This window comes from Rattus norvegicus, chromosome 7 (genome assembly GCF_036323735.1).
Source record: "Rattus norvegicus strain BN/NHsdMcwi chromosome 7, GRCr8, whole genome shotgun sequence".
Classification (NCBI taxonomy): domain Eukaryota; kingdom Metazoa; phylum Chordata; class Mammalia; order Rodentia; family Muridae; genus Rattus; species Rattus norvegicus.
Window position 1 is genome coordinate 70264670 of NC_086025.1, and position 24871 is coordinate 70289540.

At 45.8% G+C, this 24871-nt stretch overlaps 1 protein-coding gene across 3 annotated transcripts in view; it reads left to right on the forward strand.

Annotated features, from left to right (window-relative positions):
• Positions 1 to 15690: 15690 nt before the first annotated feature.
• Positions 15691 to 24871, forward strand: part of Grhl2 (grainyhead-like transcription factor 2) — a 134918-nt gene continuing 125737 nt past the window's right edge. Inside the window, exon 1 of one of the 3 annotated variants that reach the window (XM_006241552.4) lies at positions 15691 to 20993. In XM_006241552.4, coding sequence (XP_006241614.1) covers positions 20974 to 20993 — 20 coding nt within the window. In that variant the 5' untranslated portion in view covers positions 15691 to 20973. The remainder of the gene's footprint in view (positions 20994 to 24871) is intronic. The other 2 variants (XM_039078802.2, NM_001134527.1) reach the window with 2 other exon arrangements.

Sequence of the window (24871 nt, forward strand, 5' to 3'; positions counted from 1 at the left end):
TCTACTGCTCCTGCCCTCCAAGTGTGGGAGTAAAGGTATATCCCGTGTGCCCAGCCTAGGGAGTCTCTTAAGGACGGCAAAGATGTCTCGTTTTAAGATACCTTGAGGTTGAGATTACGACTCCAAAGAGGATTGTTCCTGCATTTTGTTACTTACCAACAGGTTGGGGCTATACACAGATGTGGCAAGAAAGAATTTACGTGATGCGTCTGTAACTAGTGATTTGTTTTGTGTGAAGTCAGTAACGGGTAACAGTGACTTATTTGTAGTCAGCACTCTGAACAGGAAAAAGTAGACCCACAGAAGAGCAAAGTGGGCATTGTGCTAAGCGAATCCTAGAACATTCTGCCGCTTCTCTCAGAGGCAGGCGCACTGCTCTGGCTTTTTTGCAGCAGGAACCTAGGAAGCATGGCTCCACTCTCACACATACCATAGTGTCCAAGCCCCATCAGACAAGAACAAAACCAAAATCCCAAGTCGGTGCTGTCAAGAGGGCTCCTTGCTTGGCAACAGTGGTGCATCCGTTTGTCCCAGCACTCAGGAGGCAGAGGCAGATGTGTTATTGTGAGTTTGGGGCAAGCCTGGTCTACAGGGTGAGTTCCTGGACAACCAGGGCTACACAGAGAAACCCCGTCTTGAGAAAACAAAAGGGAACAAGAGGAAGGCTCCTTGAATGAGCCACTGGCTCTACACCTAGGCTTTTGCCTGCGTAGTAGCTTCTCCCAGGCTTCCAGCAAGGGGGAGGCCATGCACGCTCTCTGTTCATGTGCATTTTATTCAGTCAATGAGAGGTGAACCCAAGGCAAGGCAGTTTCTCCTCGTATTCAAAAAAGGAAGGAATCTCGAGACCATAAAGTGTGTGTGTGTGTATGTGTGTGTGTGTGTGTGTGTGTGTGTGTGTGTGTGTGTGTGTTGTTTATATTTGTTGGTGTCCAGGACCTCACACACACTATACAAGCTCCCCACCATTGAGCTACATGGACAGCCCAACAGATACTATTTTTTGATTACTTCCCGGATCAGGTGGTATTTGAAGTACTTTATTCTCCTTCTTGCCCCTTTCCTTCAAATTCCTATTTACTTCTTCCAGTGCCATCAAATAATAACAAAATTAGTAGCCATAAAAGGCTAGAAGAGGGCTGGAGAGATGGTTCAGTGGTTAGAGCACCGACTGCTCTTCCAGAGGTCCTGAGTTCAATTCCCAGCAACCACATGGTGGCTCACAACCATCTATAATGGGATCTGACGCCCTCTTCTGGTGTGTCTGAAGGGAGTGACAGTGTGCTCACATACATAAAATAAATAAATAAATCTTTAAAAAAATTTAAAAAAAAGTCTAGAAGAAAGAAAGACAGACAAGAAGGGACCTGGTGTTCATAAACAATAAACCTTCTTCTAACAAAACAGGGAAATTGGGGTCTAAAACGAGATGATTGTTAGTGACAGAAGAATTTGCGTGTAAGAAAAATCTAGTGTGGGTCTAGCCTGATCTACATAGTGGATTGCAGGCCAGCCAGAGCTACATATAAAATCTAATTAATATGGAATATTATATTATTTTATATATTTAACATTATTTATATATTAATAACATTATATATTTCATAAAATAAAATCTAATTAATTCAAGGCCACCAAACAACAGATCTACTAAAATAGATTACAGATCTCCAGAGTGCCTAGATACTGAGGCTCTGAGGTCTATAACCTCCTGGAAAGGGCTTTTTGCTAAGTACTATACCCACTGAATGCTGATCTCGGGGCCAGAGCCCGGACAGCATTGGGTTTGCCTCAGTACCAGGCAAACCCAATGCTGTGAAGGTGAAAACCACTAGCTCGCTTCCTGTGCTGGTGCAGCATGGTCAAGCCAGCACCTGACAGGGGCCAACCCTACAGCAGTGACTGTGGACAGAAGAGTTCTCACCCCACTGACAGTTAGAATGGCAGTTGGTGGTGTGCCCTCCCTGTGCATAGGAAGCAGCTAGCTCTGGGCATCCAGTTTAAGGGGATACAGTTAGTCAGAAGCTTGAGTGCTGAGAGGAGCTTGATTTGTCCAAGTAGGACAGTCGTTTCAGATGCCTGGGATGATTTCTGCCCATCTTCCCTCTCATCTCAGCCAGAATGGTGGGGTGTAAAAGTCAAGTATCCGTGCTCTATCGAGAGATGGGACCAGCCCCCTGCCCTCTGGCAGGCAGAGCGGCATCCCAGAGAGAGATGGTATCTCCCCATTCTGGTCCCTCACACACCAAGTAAACAAACAGCCATCTGAATCCCTTTGGTGTTTCTGAGGAATGATGAGGATTGGCCTTGTTTTAGGGAGAGAATTACATAAAAACGCATTCTGTCTTTCTCTTCATTTAAAGCTGCATTTAAATAAGTCAGTTTGCCTAGGTCAAAAAATGTTTAAAGCCTTGTTATTAATAAAAAGTTGGGACAGGAGATGTTTGCTTGCTGTGGCAGAGATGGGGGACAGGGAAACCATGGGTTAGAGCATCATAGTCTGAGGCACCGGACTGAAAGACAGAAAGATATGTGAGTTAAAGAAGCCCACAGCTCACAAGTCAAGAAATCTCTCCAAGAAGCCGCCGTGAGCAGTAACTGCAGCTTCTGCTTCAGGACTGGAAGACCATGAGTACAAACAGAAACGCAGTTGGGAGAGCTCCCATACTTCTAAATAAAAAACAACAGAGTTGACTGTCCCTGGGAGCTAGATGGAACTCTGGGTGATGGTGCCCTTGGCGTGTGCATGACCTCGCCTTTGGAAACCCTGCAGTCTGTATGCTCTATGTATTGACATGACGACCCAGTCTCTTTTGCACATTTGATAGCATGCAGCAAGACTGAGGTGCAGCACCCCCACCCTCACTCCATTAACCTTCTGGTCGTTGTTTTTCCTTTGGAGACAGAGATGTCTGCTAATGACAAAAGGAGCAAGCCCCAAGGGGGGCTTTCCACCCCAAGACCTCTTTGTGCCCAGCATGGGCTGGAGTCAGGGAGGAGGCAGGCTCACTTCAGACCAACAACCCCTGCAGGGGGCGGTTGGGAAAGGTGGAGAACTGAGGGTGAGCCAGATCTAAGCAGAGACAGTGGCCAAGGCTTCTTAACCTTCCTTTGGGTTTGCATGGCACCTGACAAAGATGTGCATTGTGAAGAATGGGGCTGAATCGTTCTTCCATGCTTTTTTTTTATTTTTATTTTTTTATTTTTTATTTTTTATTTAATGAAGAATTAAAAAATCTTTATTATTGTTATATAATAATTTGATAAAGGTTCGCCTACGGGCTTCCTGAAAAACAGGATATGAAAAGAACCATGGATTTACATAGTTCTCTTTTTTTTTTAAATTTAGAGAATACTTTTAGTTTTTGTAATCAAACCCACGTAGATAAGACCTTACATATTTAATACAGTGTGTTACCCCTGTACAAATGGAAAAAACTTAAGTTCAACATTTCTAGACCAATATGGCTGTTAATTTCTGTACAGTGCCAACTCAACACAGTAAACGGGGATACTTTTTCCAAAGTTGACAGCACAGCTAAAGTTTCAAAAAATTCAAATTATATATCTGTATATATATATTTATATTTATATAAAAAGACCAATAATAGCAGTGTGTTATGCATCAACAGCAGCAACAGCTTTTCCAGGTTCTGCAGTCATCTGAACAAAACTGTAGAGACATCCAGCACACTCCATTAAAAAAAAAAAAAAAGTAAAAAAACAAAACCCGAGAAAACAGCACAGTTCTGTTACTCTTGTGGTACCTGGCACCATTTTTTTTTTAAATTAGCTTCTCAATCATCATCTGGAAAGAAAACATTCTGAGCAACATCATTAAAAACAGCTCTGATAAAGCACGGTCACTACTACGTATCATAAAGCAGGTACAAGCTATTTTACATCCACAGAGGTATGATACAGTACTATAATACTAGAGGATACAATTTAAAAGGCATTATTTGAGACTTGATTCTACTTTTCCAGCAGAGGGCCCAAAGGATGGTGTGACACAGCTTTGTAAAGAAACATACTCTAGACAGGATTTCCTTTCACTAGTGGCACAGTTCTAAGGATTCATTCTCTCCATGAATGTCAGCTAAAACCGTTATTAAAAAAATGAAATATCCCTAGAACAAAACCGTATAACCACCGGATTCACATGAAGATGACCTAGTGGAGACAAGCTGGACCTCACCTTACCAACAAGCTATCAAATCTGTTATGTTTAAACAGTGAGACCTCCAAGGAAGGAGATGCCAAGTAGTGCTTCAAAGCTTCGGACCACAATCAAACACAGCATCCTTTTCTTTTTTTTTTTTTTTTTGGTTCTTTTTTTCGGAGCTGGGGATCGAACCCAGGGCCTTGCGCTTCCTAGGTAAGCGCTCTACCACTGAGCTAAATCCCCAGCCCCACAGCATCCTTTTCAACAGAAGCAGAAGCTCATCTGAATATGCTCAAGGATGCTGACATCAACATTTAATCATCTCCTCACTCATCCAGGAAGAAGGGGAGATCAGTTACTACTGTACTTTATTGTGTTCAACCAAATCGCCATGTTACAAAAATAGCAAGCTGCCATAATAAAAAATAAGGCTCCTCTATCCAGCACCAGATAGCATCATTTTACTTTCAAGCCTAGAAATTGCACACTTGTATATAAACCAACCGAAGATGAGGATTGAGAGTTCATCTTGGTGGATTTTTCCTTTGATGAATATGAAGTGTCCTTCCTTATCTTTTTTGATGACTTTTAATTGAAAATTGATTTTATTTGATATTAGAATGGCTACTCCAGCTTGCTTCTTCTGACCATTTGCTTGGAAAGTTGTTTTCCAGCCTTTCACTCTGAGGTAGTGTCTGTCTTTGTCTCTGAGGTGTGTTTCCTGTAGGCAGCAGAATGCAGGGTCCTCATTGCGTATCCAGTTTGTTAATCTATGTCTTTTTATTGGGGAGTTGAGGCCATTGATGTTGAGAGATATTAAGGAATAGTGATTATTGCTTCCTGTTATATTCATATTTGGATGTGAGGTTATGTTTGTGTGCTTTTCTTCTCTTTGTTTTGTTGCCAAGATGATTAGTTTCTTGCTTCTTCTAGGGTATAGCTTGCCTCCTTATGTTGGGCTTTACCCTTTATTATCCTTTGTAGTGCTGGATTTGTAGAAAGATATTGTGTAAATTTGGTTTTGTCATGGAATATCTTGGTTTCTCCATCTATGTTAATTGAGAGTTTTGCAGGATACAGTAACCTGGGCTGGCAATTGTGTTCTCTTAGGGTCTGTATGACATCTGTCCAGGATCTTCTGGCCTTCATAGTTTCTGGCGAAAAGTCTGGTGTGATTCTGATAGGTCTGCCTTTATATGTTACTTGACCTTTTTCCCTTACTGCTTTTAATATTCTTTCTTTATTTTGTGTGTTTGGTGTTTTGACAATTATGTGACGGGAGGTGTTTCTTTTCTGGTCCAATCTATTTGGAGTTCTGTAGGCTTCTTGTATGCCTATGGGTATCTCTTTTTTTAGGTTAGGGAAGTTTTCTTCTATGATTTTGTTGAAGATATTTACTGGTCCTTTGAGCTGGGAGTCTTCACTCTCTTCTATACCTATTATCCTTAGGTTTGATCTTCTCATTGAGTCCTGGATTTCCTGTACCAGTAGCTTTTTTTGGACCAGTAGCTTTTCTGCTTTACATTATCTTTGACAGTTGAGTCAATGATTTCTATGGAATCTTCTGCTCCCGAGATTCTCTCTTCCATCTCTTGTATTCTGTTGGTGAAGCTTGTATCTACAGCTCCTTGTCTTTTCTTTTGATTTTCTATGTCCAGGGTTGTTTCCATGTGTTCTTTCTTGATTGCTTCTATTTCCATTTTTAATTCCTTCAACTGTTTGATTGTGTTTTCCTGGAATTCTTTCAGGGATTTTTGCGATTCCTCTCTGTAGGCTTCTACTTGTTCTCTAAGGGAGTTCTTTATGTCTTTCTTGAAGTCCTCCAGCATCATGATCAAATATGATTTTGAAACTAGATCTTGCTTTTCTGGTGTGTTTGGATATTCCGTGTTTGCTTTGGTGGGAGAATTGGGCTCCGATGATGCCATGTAGTCTTGGTTTCTGTTGCTTGGGTTCCTGCGCTTGCCTCTCGCCATCAGATTATCTCTAGTGTTACTTTGTTCTGCTATTTCTGACCGTGGCTAGACTGTCCTATAAGCCTGTGTGTCAGGAGTGCTGTAGACCTGTTTTCCTGTTTTCTTTCAGCCAGTTATGGGGACAGAATGTTCTGCTTTCGGGTGTGTAGTTTTTCCTCTCTACAGGTCTTCAGCTGTTCCTGTGGGCCTGTGTCTTGAGTTCACCAGGCAGGTTTCTTGCAGGGGAAAAGTTGGTCCTACCTGTGGTTCCAAGGCTCAAGTTTGCTCGTGGGGTACTGCCTAAGTCCTCTCCGAGGCAGCAGCAACCGGGAAGATCTGCGCCGCTCTTTCCGGGAGCCTCCGTGCACCAGGGTTCCAGATGACGTCTGGTGTCTTCCTCTGGCGTCTGGATGTGCACAGAGTGCAGTCTCTTCTGGTTTCCCAGGCGTGTCTGCCTCTCTGAAGGTTCAGCTCTCCCTCCCACGGGATTTGGGTGCAGAGAACTGTTTATCCGGTCTGTTTCCTTCAGGTTCCGGCGGTGTCTCAGGCGCAGGGGTCCTGCCGCTCCCGGGCCCTCCCCTACGGGAGGCCTTATACAGTTGCCTCTTGGGCCAGGGATGTGGGCAGGGGTGGGCAGTGTTGGTGGTCTCCTCTGCTCTGCAGCCTCAGGAGTGCCCACCTGATCAGGCGGTGAGGTCTCTCTCCCACGGGGTTTGGGAGCAGAGAGCTGCTGCGGTGACCCACTGTTTTTAACCAGTTTCACTCCTGAGTTCGTATCAGAGGTAACTGACAAGAGAGTCTGAAAGGCATCCGGCTTCCATAATTCACAATCGATTATATGCAGAAACAACCCAAATGATGTTGAAACATGAAGGGAGATTTCATAGACTGTAGGAGCACTCAGTGGGGAAAGGTGCTTGTTACCGAGCCTGATCCGCACCCCCCAGGGACCCCATGGTGGAAGGAGAGTTGATTCCACATGCCCTCTGCTGACTGCCTTCATGTGTGTTCTGTGGTACCCTCCCCCCAGGGAACAAATACATGTAAAAAAAAAAAGTTTGTTTTAGGAAGAAAATTAAATAAAAGGAAAGATTCAATCCTCAGGACAAACAAAAGGAGCAAAATGCAGAGTGAACATAATGGGATATTATTATTATATTATTCAACCTTGGAAAGTCCCGCCAAGGGCTACAATATGGGTGGATGCGGCAGACACCATGCCGAGGAAATAAGCCAGTCACAGAAAGAGAAACACTGTGTGATTCCTGTCAGGTGAAAAGCCAAACGGTTGCCAGGGCTGAGGAGGAGGGAGGAACAGGGAGCCATCATTTAATCGTCTGGACATCCATTTTGGAAGTTTGAGAAGAGTTTCTGAGCTGGGCGGTGGAGGTAAGTGACCACGTGAATACACACAATACAACCGAACTATGTGCCCGTAAAACACACTGAGATAACAAACGTTGTGCTACTTATTTTTTTTGCCACAGTAAAAATATGTTTTAAGGAGAAATATGTCAATAGTAATTACAGGCGCCCTGAGGATGTGGGCAGAAGGCCTTCCCTGAAAGGGGAACTAGCAGCCTGCCAGGTGAAGCTTGACTCACCCATTTTTCTCTGGACTTCTTAGGATAGGGATTCCACCTCTGGCCTTGTTGGTTCTGGCAAACTTGGCTTGGGAAGCAAAGTATCAACAGACTCAGGTTGAAAACTAGAGCGATCCGGCTGAGCCTGCATTAGCGGCCACAGGCGAGAAGGGGAGCTGGAGCAGCCGAGAGAAGCTGGCCCACTAAGCCAACCACCAGCCTCAGCCTTCTGGGACCCTCGGTCTCCCTGAAGTCAAGCCAAGGAGGCAGGGACACTTGAGCCATCCATACCTGCGGGTTCTGTTCCTGCCAGCTCAGTCAGGCAAGGATCAAAAATATTCAAGAGGAAAAAGCCTGCCTCTGGACTGAGCATGCGCAGACATTTTCCTTGCCATTTCCTAAGCAACATGGCTATCACACAGCCTTGCATTGTAGAATATTAAGTCCCTAGGAGCTATTTAGAGATCATATGCATGTGCAGGAGGATGTGTGTTGGCTACATGCAAATACTAGGATATTTTACATAAGGGACTGAGGTTTGGGAGCTGGCCCGGCTGAGAGGTTCAGGAGCCATCCCCAGGTGGCTGCAGAGTGACCCCAGGTGAAGCATCGCTGACTTCTAACAGAACTCATTGTGCTATAATGTAGCGTCTCCCAAAAGCACGCTCTCTTAGCCTAACCGTGATCTCCCCACCCCCAGCCAGTTGATTGGCAAACCTCACAAAGAGCTGTTTCTGAGGACAATTATCTGTCATTATCCATATATTACCTTACCCTTTTAATTAGACGATAATGCCCAGGGCAAACAAAGCTTGCTCCCTGGCTGCAAATGTGCACAAAGTAGAGGCTTTCCCCTTTCCAACTTCTCCCTCCCAGCGGGGATCTTCGTCAAATTTACTCGGGTCCCCTGGGCGTGGAAAAAGTAAACACCGGTTTGTTTAGTGTCTACCCTGAAGTTTCTTTGGACCAAAATGCAGCCCAGTGCCAGAAAGCAAGCCCCTAAGTCCTTGTCTTGGGCTACAACTGAGGGAACATGAACACTAACGGAAGTGCAGGAAGCTAACAGAAACCAAGGGAAAGCCCCCACGGCTTACAACTAGACACTAGAGAAGAGGAACATTTGGCCTATTTTCCGTTGCTTCCTGTGTCCTGGGGAAGATAAGGGATTTTTAAATTTCTGTTAAATTGTAGCTAAGTTGGTTTTTACGTTGTTACAGGGTCCTTAATGGCAGAGTGAATTTTCCACAGTTACACTGAGGCAGGGACTTTATGTTATATTAAATTTCTGATGTCAAGATGTGAAGACATACACACATCAGGGACCTAGAAATACTTATACATTAAAAACAAAACAATAACAAGAAATCACAAACATGAGGTGCTTAGCAATGTGTGTGCACACATGTGCATACGTGTGTGTGTGTGTGTGTGTGTGTGTGTGTGTGTGTCCCTTATGAGTCTTATGAAGCTGTCAAGGGACAAATCACCTATCTTTGGGGAATGTGTCAATCACTCCTCAGGGTGCAGGTCCTCACTGGACACTACCTACTTGTATCTACCTCCTAGCACACAGGGATGGGGGAAGGCATACCCACCATCTGGGTTGGGGGCAGGGATGCTCCACACCCACTTATTGGAACAAACACTTCCTCTTATTGAGTCCAAATGTTGCTTTGAGGTTAAAATTAGGCAAGATTTATTAGGTGGCATAAAGATGTAGGACAGAAAGGAATGTGAAAGGAAAGTGTTAAGGGCTTGTGCTAGGAGTAGTTACTGTATCTTTCAACAGTGAAAACATAGGGCTGGAGAGATGTGTCAGTGGTTAAGAGCACTGACTGCTCTTCCAGAGGTAGAGTTCAATTCCCAGCAACCACATGGTGGCTCGCAACCATCTGTAATGGGATCGATGCCCTCTTCTGGTGTGTCTGAAGACAGCTACAGTGAATTTATATAAATAAAATAAATCTTAAAAAAAAATAGGAACAAAGAAAATACTTGCAGTATAAGTTGCTTCAAAACACCCTAACCCACAAGTTGTCCTTGCCCACTGTCCAAAAATAAATGCTGGTAATACACACATATTTGAATTGATTGGTAAATATTGCACACAGAAATCTTTAAATGTATATGTGCTTTATTTGATCTATACGAAATTCAGATTAAGATTGGATTCCTGGGCTGGAGGACCTGGGTCACTTATCTTATGATAACTGACTACAGGAATTTAAAAGAGGGAGAGATTCTGGACAGCAGTAGCACACACCTTTAATTCCAGCACTCAGAAGGCAGAGGCAGGTGGATCTTTGAGGGTAGCCTGGTCTACAGAAAAAAAGGGGGGCGGGAATGTTTCAGCTCTTAGTTTCAGATGCACAGAATGTTTTGGCAGGAACACACACACACACACACACACAGAGGCAGAGGGAGGGAGAGAGAGAGAGAGAGAGAGGGAGGGAGGGAGGGAGGGAGGGAGGGAGAGAGAGAGAGAGAGAGAGAGAGAGAGAGAGAGAGAACCTGTGCTAGATGGCCTTTGTTGTATTACTAGGGTTCCTTCCAGGAACAAAACCAATAGAATGAACACACACCATAAAGGAGATCATTGGGTTGCATTGTATAGCATTGTACAGGCTGAAGAGTCCAACACTGCCTGTGTATTATCCCTCAACCCCACCCCATACTGGAGAGTCTGAAAATCAATAGACACTCAGTCCCAAAGGCTGATTTGCTGAAGGCCTGGAGGACTCCTGGAGAGCAGCAGGTCTTTGGACATTGGAAGACTGGTATGTCCGGGCTGCTGCCCTGTGAGGTAATCCTAAGAAATGACCTCTTAGACCCTCCCTCCCAGTCAAGATGAGCATAAGATTAACATGACGTGTCCATGTCCCATGCCTCGGTTGGGGGAACCACTGGGGAAGCTGATTCAAGCTTGGAACAGTGGGCGTCTCTAAACAAGTGTATAATGTCTTTATTTCTGTGGAGAAATGGGATTTCTTATAGTGTTTCCAGTTTCCCCTCATTAATGATGAAGGTGCAGTGTAGAAAAAGAGATGTTAGAAAAATGTATCAATTATAAATGGAGGCTGTAGTCCAGTCTAAGGAGACACAGCACGAGGCAGGGGCTGAGCAAGCAGGGACAACCTACCTTTGCTCAGGTCCCTATTGTCACGTCTTCCAAGTATTCACAATGATGAGATTTCTTTTTAAGTAAATGAAATTTAGCTCGAAGTCTTTATTTTTAAGCCATTGAGTCTGTATGTCCACTGCATACACTCCTGACCTCTCGATCCTCATTGCCACCTCCCAGGCGACAAAGAAAAGTACTCTGCAATCAGAGAGACGTGGAGCCCCAATGGCTGCTTGGCAGGACCGGCTGCCCCCTCACTCCTGATCCAGACTGACCTTCTAAAAGCTAAGGCTGGAGAGAACAGGGAGGGTTATGGCGGCTGCAGACTCATTCTGCATGTTGCCCAGGGCAATCTAGGGAGCCGGTGACTCACCAGTGCTTGCTCCTAGATTCCCGGCAGAATTCCATTTCCTTAAATTGTCTTTGATTACTGATCTATCCCTTCTAGTTTTGTTTATTCACACAGGCATGTACAGACACACAGACAGACAGACACACAAATGTGCACACACACACAAACACACACAGACACACATACATACAGACACACAGACACACACACAGGCACACATACATACAGACATGCACATAAACACACACACAGGCACACACACATACAGACACACACAAACACACGCGAATACAGACAGACACACAAACACACACATACACAAACACACACACGCACAAATACATACAGACACACAGACACACACAGAAGCGTCCACACACAGGCACACACATAGGTACACACACATACAGACACACAGATACACAAACATGCACACACATACAGGGACACCTACATACAGACACACACACACACACGTGCATACACACAGGCACACACACATATAGACACACGTGCACACACACACACAGGTGTGCACACACACATGCACGTGTGTGCATCAGTAGTCTGTGTAGGGATCAAACTGCTCTGTCAGGCAGGAAAGTGCCGACCTGCTAGATTGCAATTCACCAGTCATTCCGCATTTTAAACCAAAGAAGCTTTGGTGGGGGTCTGAGGTGGGAGGATACTTGGAAATTTCCTATCAGTAAATGACACAAATAGATATCTGAGACAAGAAACAAACAAACAAACAAACCAAAAAGGTTAGTTCTGTTAGAACAGTGAAATCTCTCTGAGATGAAATACAATAGTCAGGAAGGAAAAAAGAGATTTCATTTCTTATAATAAACACTAAAATAAAGTTGTAACCAGAAGAGATGGCACATTGGTTATCCAGAGTCTGGCGACTCTTCCGGAGGACCTGGGTTCACCCAAATGGCAGCCCACAACTGTCTGTAGTTCCAGCTGCAGGACCCAGCACTCTCACACAGACACTCATGTAGGCAAAACATCAATGTGCATGAAAAAAAATGAATCATTAAAAACATATCCAAGGGCTGGAGAGATGTCTCAGTGGTTAAGAGTGGAGGGTCGATGGGCTCCTTTTTGGCTCCTGCAGAAATGCTACTAGTGGAGAGAAAAGCCCATTGTACATCAGTGGGAACTGTACCAGGGCGGTAGATTGCTGGGGCCTCCTGAAAGCCGCCTACCAAACGCAGACGTGTTTCAGAGTCTATTCAAAAACAAAACAAAGCTGTTAATGCTAAACTCTAAGACAAAATGTGTGTAACAACTGGAAATACAAGGTACGTATACTCTCTACTCTCGATCACGTCAAATCTCTTCTTTTTGTTTTGTTCTTGCCATTTTGGTTTTGTTTCTTGTTTTTTGTTTTTCCTCCAAGACAGAGTCTCATTATATAGTCCAGGTTAGCCTGGGACTCACTACGTAACCCAGACTAGCCCGGACTCCAAGATCCACCTACTTTTGCACCATGGCCAGCACCTCACCTCCCATTCTTTAACTCAAGAATTTTAGCTGACTCACATTTGTGATTTAAAAGACCCCAAACTTTTCTCTACCTATAGCCTTCAGCCCTCACTCAGCATACTGGACCTCACGGAAATGAGGTCTTCTTGAACAGCACAGATGGACTTAGGCAGTCAGGGTTCGGAAGCAGGTCTTTGTTCTGAAAATAGGCTACTCTATCTGTACTGAGAATTGCTGAAGGTTTCCAAACAGGGAAGGGCTGTCTCATGTTACCTGATTGTTTTTCCACGTTGAGATGTTTTTAAGAGTTTGAGACATCAACAATAAATTTACCTCTTTAAAAATCAGAGGGAACACTCTGTTCTATAGAACCCTGCCATGGTCTCTCGGTTCTCATTTGGTATTTCATCTTGGGTAAATGTCATCTTTCTTCTGTTTCTTTATAGTTGATTAAACCATCAAAGCGATGATAATAATAATGACCCCCAGGATTGGGAGAGCCACTATGGTCAGCAGGATACATGAAGAACATTCTTGTTGAGGGTGGCAGTTCAGAGAATGGAGGTGATCTGATATCACGATGCCTCTCAGGCTGAATTTCTGCTAAGGCCTTTTCGAAATTGTGGCTCCTCTGTAAAAACAAACTTAAAAAAATTGACTTATTTATGTATTTTATGCATAATGGGGCATGCTTTGTATGCATGTATCCCTGCACACCAGAAGAGGGCATCAGAAATCATGGAGCCACAACTATAGAAGGTTATGAGGTGCCATGTGGGTTCTGGTAATTGAATTTAGGACACCTCAGAGAGCAACCACTGCTCTTAACCACTGAGCCATCATCCTCGCCTCCATGAAACCTTTGTTTGTTTGCTCGTTTGTTTAGAGACAGGGCCTCACTTGTACCTCTGACTATCCTGGCACTTTCTACGTAGGCTGGCCTGGAACGCACAGAGATCTTCCCGCCTCTGCCTCCTGAGTGCTAGGATTAGAGGTGTGCACCACCACACCCAGCTTTTAAAAGTGTTTTCTTTTAGAGACAAGATCTCTCATACTGACAGCATTTTCGGGCCTTTTGCTCCCTTTCCATTTGGCTTGCTGTTTCCTGGGTCCTGTTGCTGTATATTTCCTGGGCGTTCTTCCTGGTTTCCCCGGAACAATTCAGCATTGTTGTTGTTATTGAAAAGTCCGAGGGCTGGCTGGAGAGATGGCAGAGCAGTTAAGAGGCAGACTGCTCTTCCAGAGGACCCGGGTTTGATTCCAGCATCCACATGATGGGTCATAGTAGTCTATAACTCCATGGGGTTTGATATCTTCTGGCCTCTATAGGCTTCACAAACACGAGTGATGCATAGACAAATGTGTTGGTGAAACGCGTATGCATATAAATAAAATAAATCTTTTTTGTTTGTTTGTGTTTTTAGATTTATTTATTCTTTATATATAAGTACACTGTAGCTGTCTTCAGACACCAGAAGAGGGCATCAGATCTCATTATAGATGGTTGTGAGCCACCATGTGGTTGCTGGAAATTGAACTCAGGACCTGTGGAAGAGCAGTCAGTGCTCTTAACCGCTGAGCCATCTCTCCAGCCCTGTTTTTGTTTTTTTTAAGACAGGTTTGTCTATGTAGCTCTGGCAGTCCTAGAGCTTACCTTTAGACCAGGCTGGCCTCAAACTCAGAGATCTGCCTGGCCTGCCTCAAAAGTCCCAGGAGTAAATGAGTACTCCACCACTGCCTGGCTCCAGCTTTATATCTTAAATATCTATTAACTTATTAAAAACTCTCTGGTATTTGCTTTATGCACAGGGTCTCATTATGTAGTCCTGGCTGGCCTGCATCTCAGTATGTAGACCAGGTTGATCTTGAACTCATAGAGATCTGCCTGTTTCTGCCTTCCTACTTCTGGAATTTAAGGCATGTGCCACCACACCTGGTCCCAGCCTCTGTACTATCTGTTTTCCTGAATGCCATATTCTTCTTGTTTTTAAAATGTGTCCCAGGCTGGCCTGCAGCTGCCTGTGCTCACCATGTGGTAGAGGATCTTCAGCTTTGGACCCTCCTGCCTCCACGTCCCTGAAGCCTCCCCACTTTCCTGAAGAGATACTTTTTGTATTGTAGTGTAAGCTGGTACTCTGGGGTAGGGTGGGGAGAAAAAGAACAGGTCCTGACTTGTGCTTATGGATTTCCTTGGGATGTGAATGGCGTTTCCCACTTTCTCCCTTCTTCTCTCTTCCTTCTCTTCTCTCTGTCTGGGAACACCCACACATCAGTATTTTGTTCTAGGACTTTTAGTTCATGCAAGGAAAAAACATCCTCTCATCTCTAGCCTTGGGGGTGGTGAGGCCTGGGCGGTTGTTGTATAAACTTGGCTTCAGGCTCTAAAGTTGGAAGGAAGAAGCTAAGCGATGGTATCGCCCTGAGTAGCACGCAGCCTTTCACTTACTCTCCTAAGGACCCAGTACTTCAGTCCCTGATGTACCAGATCTGGAGGACTTCCTCCTTCAGTGTTTGGAAAATGCAGCAGTATCCTGCTGCTTCAAGTGAGTGAAGGTTATGGAATGTCTCCCCTCCCCCAACTGTGACAGCACTGAAGGGCTTAGGAAGGGGTTGTGGAGCTGGCGCCTCAACTAGATGCAAAACCTGGTAACCAGAGTTCCATTCCTGCGATCTACCTGGTGGGAGGAGTGACAGACAGACAGATGGGCAGACAGGCAGGCAGAGAGAGAGGAGAGAGACAGAGAGAGGGGAGGGGGAGAGAGAGAGAAGAGAGAGAGATAGAGGAGAGAGAGGAGAGAGAAGAGAAGAGAAGAGAGAGAGAGAGAGAGAGAGAGAGAGAGAGAGAGAGAGAGAGAATGAAGGTAGAGTGAAGTCAGTGCCACAGGATAGATGTGTCTTGAAGACACAGAATGTGTTCACAGTGTAAAGAACATGCAGACTTGCAGAGGGCTCCGTACAGGCCAGGGATAGAGGCCTTAGAAGAAGCCCATTCTGTTGGCACTGATTAGCACTGGCCTTCGTCTGTAGTCAGGTTTCTGTGTGTGGTACTTTGCTGTGGCATCCCTGGGAACCTCATCCAACTCATCCAAACAGAGCCCTTCTGCCTGGCCGGGGACCCACAGATCTTACAACTCTTTTGTGGGTGGTGCTACTTGTGGTGTTTGGTGTCAGGGACTGAACCTAGGGTCTCGTGCATGATCAAGATGTATTTTACTGATGAGAGACACTCCTACTCTGTCTTACCAACTTCAAAACAAGCTTTGGGGTTGATTTTCATGGTACCATTCCTTCCCGTCCCCCTGACTGACCTTAAGTGACCAAGACTTGATGTTCTAAGCTCTTCTGAGGTTTTATAGAATAAACAGTTCTGATCTGCGCACAGATGCTCAAATTCACATTTCTGACACTACAAAATTGATGTTTCTTTCTTTCGTTACCTTGCAGTCTCCAAATCCTGTCATCTTTACATCTTTCTCAGCAGGTCAGAAAATGATTTTCAGAAATCAGTTTTCTTCTACTACTGTGTGGGTCTCCAGGAATCGAACTCACCATGTGAGACTTGCAAAACAGCAGAGACAGCATTATGTCTGGCTTTGCAGAGGCTCACTGGTGTGCTGGCTGCATCGTCTCTGTAGGTAATGAGTCCTGCCTGACTCAATCGGCAGCCTTCAAAATCTGGCCTTTCCTATTGCAACATCTGTGATTCACCATTATAGGAAGGCAAGGTCAGGCTGGTACACATGGTGGTATACATCTTTGTACTAGCACTCTGGAGGCAGAGGCAGGCAGATATCTGTGAGTTTGAGACCAGCCTGGTTTACATACTGAGTACCTGGACAGTCAGGACTATGTAAATAGAGAGACCTTGTCAGAAGAAGAAGGAGAAGAAAAGGACGATAAAAAGGAGGAGGAAGGAGAAGAAAAGGAGGCAGAAGAAGGATAAGAAAAGAGGAGGAAGAAGAGGAAGGACAGGAGGAGGAAGAAGAGGAAGAACAGGAGGAGGAAGAGGAAGAGGAGGGAGAGGAGGAGGAAAAGGAGGAAAAGGAAGAGGAGGAAAGGTGGAGGAAGAAGAAAAGGAGAAGGAAGAGGAGGAAGGGCAGCATAGATATTAGATAATACTGTTAAAATATTTGCCATTTTAATAGATGCTAAAATCATTATTTAAATTGTAGTAGTTATCAATGTAATTTCTCTCTAGAGGGGATTTAAAGGAAACATTAATTGCTAAAATAAATTTGTTGGAGACTTGTTTTTCTGCACACTTCTGATATTTTATGGGACAGATAGGCTTGGTTCTAAGTGTCTACTGAGAGGGGTTGGGGATTTAGCTCAGTGGTAGAGCGCTTGTCTAGCAAGCACAAGGCCCTGGGTTCGGTCCACAGCTCCGAAAAAAAACAAAAAAGAAAATGACCCACTTGACGATTTCCTTCACACAGCGATTAGTCTGAGAAAAATAATTATCTAATCAATGTTGAGTCATTAGATGTCAGAAGAATCTTGATCATTATAAAACAGAAGGAATGATCAGTCATGATTTTTATTTTTTCCAGTTATAGAGACAGGGTCTTGCAGTACAGGGATGGTTCGGCAGGGGCTCACAGCAATCCTCTAGCCTCAGACTCCTGAATGTTGGGATTGCAGATGTGTGTTGCCACATCCAGCTTCAAACTGACCACATTCAGATCACACACTGATTTTGTTTGCACATACAAACGTGGTGCAATTTGGTAAAAAGCTTTATGGATAATGTTGCAAAAGGCATATTATTTAAAGAAATAGAACCCCCAACCAAGAGTGGCGGAGGGGACAGTGGCTGAAGGGAACAGCGGAAGTTACACATGACTGCTCATAAAGGCTCAGTTGTTCTAAAAACACAGGATGGCCTGAGCCTTGGAGGTGTCTGAGGCCACCATAAGGGGACTGTGACAAGGAGACTGGGGATCCTGGAAGCATAAGACACCTGAAATCAGGAGTCCAGGGAAACACTGGCAGCTGGAGGTGTTGGGTCCCTTGCTGAGTCTTTCCTTACTTGTCTGCAGACCTTTCTCTCCATGCACAAATGACAGCAAGGCCATAAAAATCTCTCCAAGGGGGGTGGAGAGATGGCTCAGAGGTTAAGAGCACTGACTGCTCTTCCCGAGGTCCTGAGTTTAAATTCCAGCCACCACATGGTGGTTCACAACCACCTGTAAGGGGATCTGATGCCCTCTTCTGGTGTGTCTGACACTGTACTTATATATAATAAATAAATACATCTTAAAAAAACAACAAAAACCTGTAGCAGTGCCAGATGGGTTTGCTGCCTGGCGGCCTTGCTGTAAGGCACTCTGGTGGAAGTTAGTTACCTCTTCATGGGACTGTACCCCAGAGTCAGACACTATTTTTCTTTGGGCTTTTTAGTTCCTAATAAACACTATTTTCAGATTCCCTGTCCTGCCCCTGGCAGCCAGCTGGAGAAGTGAAAAGCACTTACTCACCATCCACAGGAGGACAGGGGACAGAGCCCTCCAGGAAAGGAAAGAGTGAGAAAGGCTGCAGGGCGGCTCACCCAGTCCAGTCCAGACACTATGCGCCTGCTGAATGCTCCAGAGCGCAAGAGATCATAGCTCTCTCCTGATTAGTCTATGAGCTCCCAGGGAAAGACAGCAGGCCCATAGTGAGCAGGCCCATCCCCCACCTCCACAGGGTTGCTGAGGAAGTCCTCATGACCTCATTCCTACCTGGGAATGCAAAGTGAAAGGTCTGCAGACAGCAAGGGCTACAGGGGCAACAGAGGAAACTCAGAGGGAGAGGAGGCAGAAGCCAAGGAGAGGCAGGAAAAGTCCTGTAATAAAACAATACCTCAAAAGACAGAGAAAAGTATGGTGGCCATGACAAAGGCACAGAATTGTACTTTACAAATAACAAAAACTCAAGAGTAGTTAAAGTAGCCGAGGTGTGGGGATAAATGCCTGGAAACTGGACAAGAGGGAAATGGCCTCATCTACTCAGCTACTGTCAGGCCAGCAAGGCTACAGAGAGACAACTGCCCCCATCCCCACCACACACACAATGATATAAAACAAACAAACAAAAAAGAAAATACCACATGCCGTGGGAAATGCAACATAAACCCTCAAAGAAGGCTTACCACATAGATCAAGGTGTCTCAGGGTGAGCAAGCCATAAATCCAGTTCATCTCTATTGGATCAGGAGGGCAGGAGTTCTGCAGGCTTTTTGCAAGGAGCGGGGTGGGGGTGGGGGGGTGGGGGGGTGGGGGGTGGGTGGGGGGTGGGGGGTGGGAGGGTGGGGGGTGGAGGTGGGGGATGGAATTGGCTGTTTGGCCTTCTGGAAACTAAATTTTACAGCCACTTGATAAATTTGTTATAGAAATATACCAGGATGGGTTCGGAATAAACTAAACAAAAGGTAAAAAGTTTTATAAGAAAACAGTCACACTATACCAGTGTTCTCTGTTGCCCCTGAAACTTGAACAGACACATACTTCTTAGTCTCTAACCTGAGAAGGAGCCCTGTTGGGGGTCTGGAACCAGAAGTGAAAGAGTAAAGGAGTTAGCAAGTTAGTAAGTAGCAAGTGGTCAAATCAAGTTGTTGATCCATCAAGAGATATGCACTGCTGAGAAACAGAGAGCAGGTCACAGAGCCACCGGGCAAGGGTGACAGTGGAATGTGCTTGTCTGCCTGAGGAGGGGAGAAAAATAAATTAAGGGGTACACGGATACGAGTTCAAACTGTGTTCACAACATATTGTTTCTAAGAAGTACGTGTATGGTTGCTTATGTTGTTATCTTAAAAAAATAAAAATGTGAAAGTCATTTGCTAAGAGTGGAAATAAGGAACAACCAAACCTAGTCCCGTAATTTAATCCCCCCAAACCATGTGACCTGCAAAAGTTTTAATACAGAAGTTGTGTCAGGCCTGACAGCTTCGGCGCTCCAGTGCTGACTTGACATAAGACGTGGCAAAGCTCTCCAAACCCTCCTGTGTTTCCACAATCCGCACGGATAGGCTAGGTCCCTGTCAGAACTTCCACAAGCGATTATAAAGTACATCAGGCTACTTCGAACTGTTCCGGAGCAGAAGAGAAAACCACACAAACAAGTCAGTTTCATCCTGCGTTGTTCCCCTGGCAACCATATTAAACTGCAAGGATAAAAGCGCCTTTGTAGTAGCTGCTTCTATTGAATTACAATGTAAATGTTGATGCTTGCCTAGAAATGTCAACCGGCGACAGGCTTATGGAACAGATGCAGTAGTTGTTCCGCAGTGCAGGAATCCCAGTCTGCGGAGAGATGCAAAAGGTGCGCCCGGGCCATCTTAAGAGTCTCTTCAACCGAATCTCCTTTCTCCATCAAAGCCTCGCCGCACTTCATAGATCCAGCTCAGGAAAGGTCGCTCGACTGTTTGAAAACTGAAAACGACCTGCTATCTTCTATGCATCAGAGCACGAGAAGAGTTTGTTGTGGATAAGAATGCTAACAATGCAATTACGCAAGAGACCCGGCAATCTCTGTTTCTTTCCCACTCTTAGCATAGCGTAACTCTAGCTCCCTGACTCTTCTGCCCGTCACTCAGTTCTCGTCCAGCGGGTGTCAAGTGGCAGGTGGTGAACTGGCCATTTGGTTCCGGGTGGCTTGTTGATTCCTGGGTTCAGCCCTCGATCGTCCTTCGGTTTGACCCGCAGTACCTAGTGTCTGCAGGCGGTGCTCCCTGCTCCTTCTCTCCCATCACCTCTACCCCAGCCCCTAGTCAGGGAAGAAAGTCGAAAGTGGGTAGAAGTCAGCTCGCAGAGTCTCCAGCGTGTCACCGCTCCACTCAGGTAAACTTCACAGTGAGTGACCTGCACTTGGAGAAGGGCCTTACCTGAGCGCGCCTCTACCAATGGCAGCTCACCTGAGGGAGCTCCGTAGCCAATCACCGCGCAGCTCGGCCCTCGGGCTTGTACCCTTTAGTGAAAGAATTCAGCGCCTTGCGAGAAAGTTACCTGTGGCCGCCCAAGTCCGCCACTTTGCGCTCTGTGTCTGCCCATTGCCGCGATCCGGGAGGACTCCGCGCCGCCGGGCCGCCTCCGAGCGCGGGCCCCATGTGAGGGCTCCCTCCCCCCCATCCCACCTTTCCGGCTAGGTGAGGGCGCGAGCGAGCGGGCGAGCGAGAGTGGTGAGGGGGGACGAAAGCAGAATTACCTGTAGCTCTTGTTCTGCCATCTCGGGCGCTCTCACACACCTTCACCTGCACAGACTTGAAAGTCCAGTTTCACCAGAGGCTGAGGCTCCAGGAAAAGGGGAGCGAGTTCATTGGATCAAACATGTCACAAGAGTCGGACAAGTAAGTGGGTCGCACGCGCCGGCGGCGGCTGCCGCTGCCCCTTTGGGCTGATGGCAACTGGTTTGTTATTTTTTTTTTAAGTCGCTATTGTTGGATTTTGGTTTTGTATTTTTTTCCTCTCTTTTTATTTTTTTCTTCTTGATGGATCCAGACCCTCTAGGATTATATTTCTACCCTGATTCAGGGAAGAGACCCTACACGAACGTGAATGTTTAATACTTGTTTTTGGGCCTTGCTAGTAAACGTGGGTTTTCTTTGCTTCCTCCCCGACGAATGAGCTCAGCTCCCACTTCCCCGACCGGACGGACCCTTGGGCACTGATTGAGGTTTTGGCAGATGGTGGCGGGAGGCCTGTAGTTATTCCCTTGCCTGGAGGTGCTCCCCAGCCTCAGATTTCCTGGGCCATTTGGAAGTTCAGTAGACTTCCTTCGATTAGGCCAAAGGGCCTGCTGGAAAAGCGGTCTGGGCCGCTTTTGTGTGCTCTCAACAAAGGGCTTTTATGCGATTGCAGACACGGCCATCTTCCCCACTGCGGCGACCTGGGGTGCATGTGCACCCCAGCGCGGGTCCCCGACGGGACGGAGGCGCGGGCAGGCCGCGATGGCGGGTCCCTGTGTGTGCTTGCTTTTCGTTCCCTCCCGCCCCCCACGCAGTGTCCAGCCACCTCGCGCAGGTGTGGGGCAGGACCTCTCGGGAGTGGGGACTGATTTTGAGGTCGGGTACGAAGGGGCGCCCACACTTAGGCTGGTCTCCCTGCGCCCCGACGTCGTTGGCTCGTACGCGTCCGATGACCGCGCGGCCCACACTTTGGAGGCCGCCACCTCGGGCTTGGGGCTCAATCGGCCTTCGCAAGGGCTGTCGATGGCAGAGGGATGGGGGAGGACAGTGGTGCACGGGGACTCTGGGTTCTCCGCGTCCTCGATCGGAGTTCTGGACTGCCGGGGAGCCGCGTGAGCCGCGGGGCGCGGGGCCTGGTCCGTTGCGGTCCCCGCCTTGGGGACGGCTTTGTGCGAGCCGGGGGAGGTGGGGCCGAGGGCGGGAGCGGGAGGGAGCGGGAGGTGGGTCCCGCTGCCCTCCTTCCATTCGGTGGCGACACTTCCTTCCCCCTCCTCCCGGGGCGTCCTAGGCCGGGAACTGGTTACGTCCTATTGGAAAGGCTCAGAGCCGCACTTTTGCTGCCCCTGGTAACTTAACCCGGCTGGTGTGGCCATTCCAAGGAGACCTTCCTGATAGTCTCGACCGAGAAAGGCGCAGGACCAGTCCCAGGTTGAGGAACCTGGAAGGGAGGAGGGCGGAGAGGGAAAGCCTGCCTGAGCTGATTTTTGGATGGGTAAAGTCGCGATGCGACTTTCAAAATCTCCTACTCTGGTTACCCTTTAAGTGCTGAAGTGGATACCGGAATCCGAAGAACTAGTGTTAGGAACTCCGCCAGGGGTTCGAAAGCTTAGGGATGGGGAAGCGGTTGATTGTACGAGATAACCCCATCCACATCTCGACTTCCACTTTAGTTCTCTTGGTAGTGGAAAGAGTCATCACTTGAGTTTGAAAACTCGTATAACCCAAGTCCAAGACAACAACGTTTTGTTTTTCGTTTTTATTTTGGTTTGTTTTGAGTTTGATGGTTAAAAGGGGGGGGGTGCACATTTACTTTAATTGCACAATTAACTCTCAGTTTGACTACTTAGTTCTGTGGCACTACATGAGTCAAACGAAAGAAGAATGCAAGTGGATGGGTATTTATTTTCTCCAAGTTATACTTAGCACCAATAGGGATAATTTATTCAGTATTGAGTCTAAGTACTGAGTACTAACAATCTGGCTTAACGGGTATGTGTTATGTAGCTTTTATGGCTAATGTCTATCTAGAATTACACAGCATTTAATGAAAGTGGCGTTTATCTGGTGGTTTTTCAGGATTCCATGTTGCATTCTGGGAAAACGATACTATAAGGAGACCACGATCAAACCTCCCTTGCTTTCTCTGCTCAAACCGCTGAGAACACTTTGAAGTAGACCAAGATTTCTGGGTCACTTTTTTGAATCTGAGACACCCCCTTCCTTATCCCCCCCTCTTCCTTCTTTCAAGACAGGGATTTCTGTGTAGGTACTGTGTCTGTCCTGTGTCTGTCCTGGAACTCACTCTGTAGAACTAGCTGGCTTCAAACTCAAAAATTGGCCTGCCTCTGTGACTGGGGTGTTAGGATTAAGGCAAACATCATTATGACCGGCTCAAGATTCACTTTCTTTTTTTATCTTTATTAACTTGAGTATTTCTTATTTACATAAGATTCACTTTCTTAGTGTTATCATCTACTATGGCCCCTGAAGGGATGGACCGAGGTTGATGAGGCATTTGATGGGGTTGGGACTCAAGAGAGAGTGCCTGAATACTTAGCTGAAGCTGACAGTCAAGTGAGCATGGGAGAGTCCAGGAGCTGGACCTTACAGTGTTTCCGGGTAAATCAGCCTAGGAGGCCTGCCTATGTTTTCTGGAAACACCCCCCTAGAGCAAACTCCTAGAGATTAAATTCCAAATCCCAGTGAGATATAGGTAATCTTTTCAGATTGCCTAGGAAGGTCTTCTCGTTAGAAAGTTTACTTTGAAGATGAATCTTCATAGTATTTTTTTTTCTTTTCTTTTTTTCGGAGCTGGGGACCGAACCCAGGGCCTTGCGCTTCCTAGGCAAGCGCTCTACCACTGAGCTAAATCCCCCACCCCCTTCATAGTATTTGTACCACTGTATACTTGTGTGTGTTAAAACGTGTACACAGAGGCACAACTCACCATCTGGGGGTGTCAGTATTGGCAGCAAGCACCTTTACCCCGAGCCATCGCACAGCCCAGAGTCAGCCTTTTGGTGGTGAACTTTTCAAATGGAGACGTTCTGCTTTCTGTGTTCCACCGTGCTGATGTTATCATTCACTAAAGCAAAGAAGAAAAGAGGACATTTTGTCTCTGTGTGCGTTTCAAAAGGTCCTGCTCTCCCGTCTTAGCCTTTTATGACAGCTGATGATCTTTAGCAATAAGTACATTTGTGAGCAAGGCTCTGTTTGATTAAAAAACTTCTGCGAGTCTGGGAGATGGTGGCACACAGTTCTAATCCCAGCACTGGGGAGGTCGAGGCAAGCGGATCTCCAAGTTGGAGGCCAACATGATTTACAGAGAAAGAGAGTTCCAGGGCAGAGATATACAGAGAAACAAAACAAAACAAAACAAACAAACAAACAAACAAAAAACCTCAAAACTATCAAATACATCAAGAGGACACAATATGTAATAACAGATTCTGTATATATATTTAATAAGCAGAAAACATGCTTTCTAGTTAATGTACTGCTTGCAACGTATTACATAATACACTGCAAACAGGTCATATAAGGGGCTACACTACACTGAAGGTCAACTCAAAAATAGACAAGTTTAAGACAGCACCAGACAAATGCCTGAAAGTTACAATAATTTTAAAAGCAGTTTTAAAAACACAGTACAATTCATTGTTTTGGAATTTCAAGACTGGGTATGAGAACCACCACCTGACACTCCTGGCTATTAATATGTTTTCCCCTATCTGCCTACTACAACTACACTCGCGTTGTTGTGTTTCAGCTTAAGGGGTGGACTAAATATATTTAGTTTAAAATTTCCCTTATTTCTTTTTTTCTTTTTTTTGGAGCTGGGGACCGAACCCAGGGCCTTGTGCTAGGCAAGTGCTCTACCACTGAGCTAAATCCCCAACCCTAAAATTTCCCTTACTTTTAAAATGTCCTTTTCCATTAAGCTATATTAAATATCCTTTAAGGTAAAAATGCAAATGATTCATCACATCTCCTCTCTAACAGTACAAATAAATACCTACTCATTTTTTTTTCTCACCTCA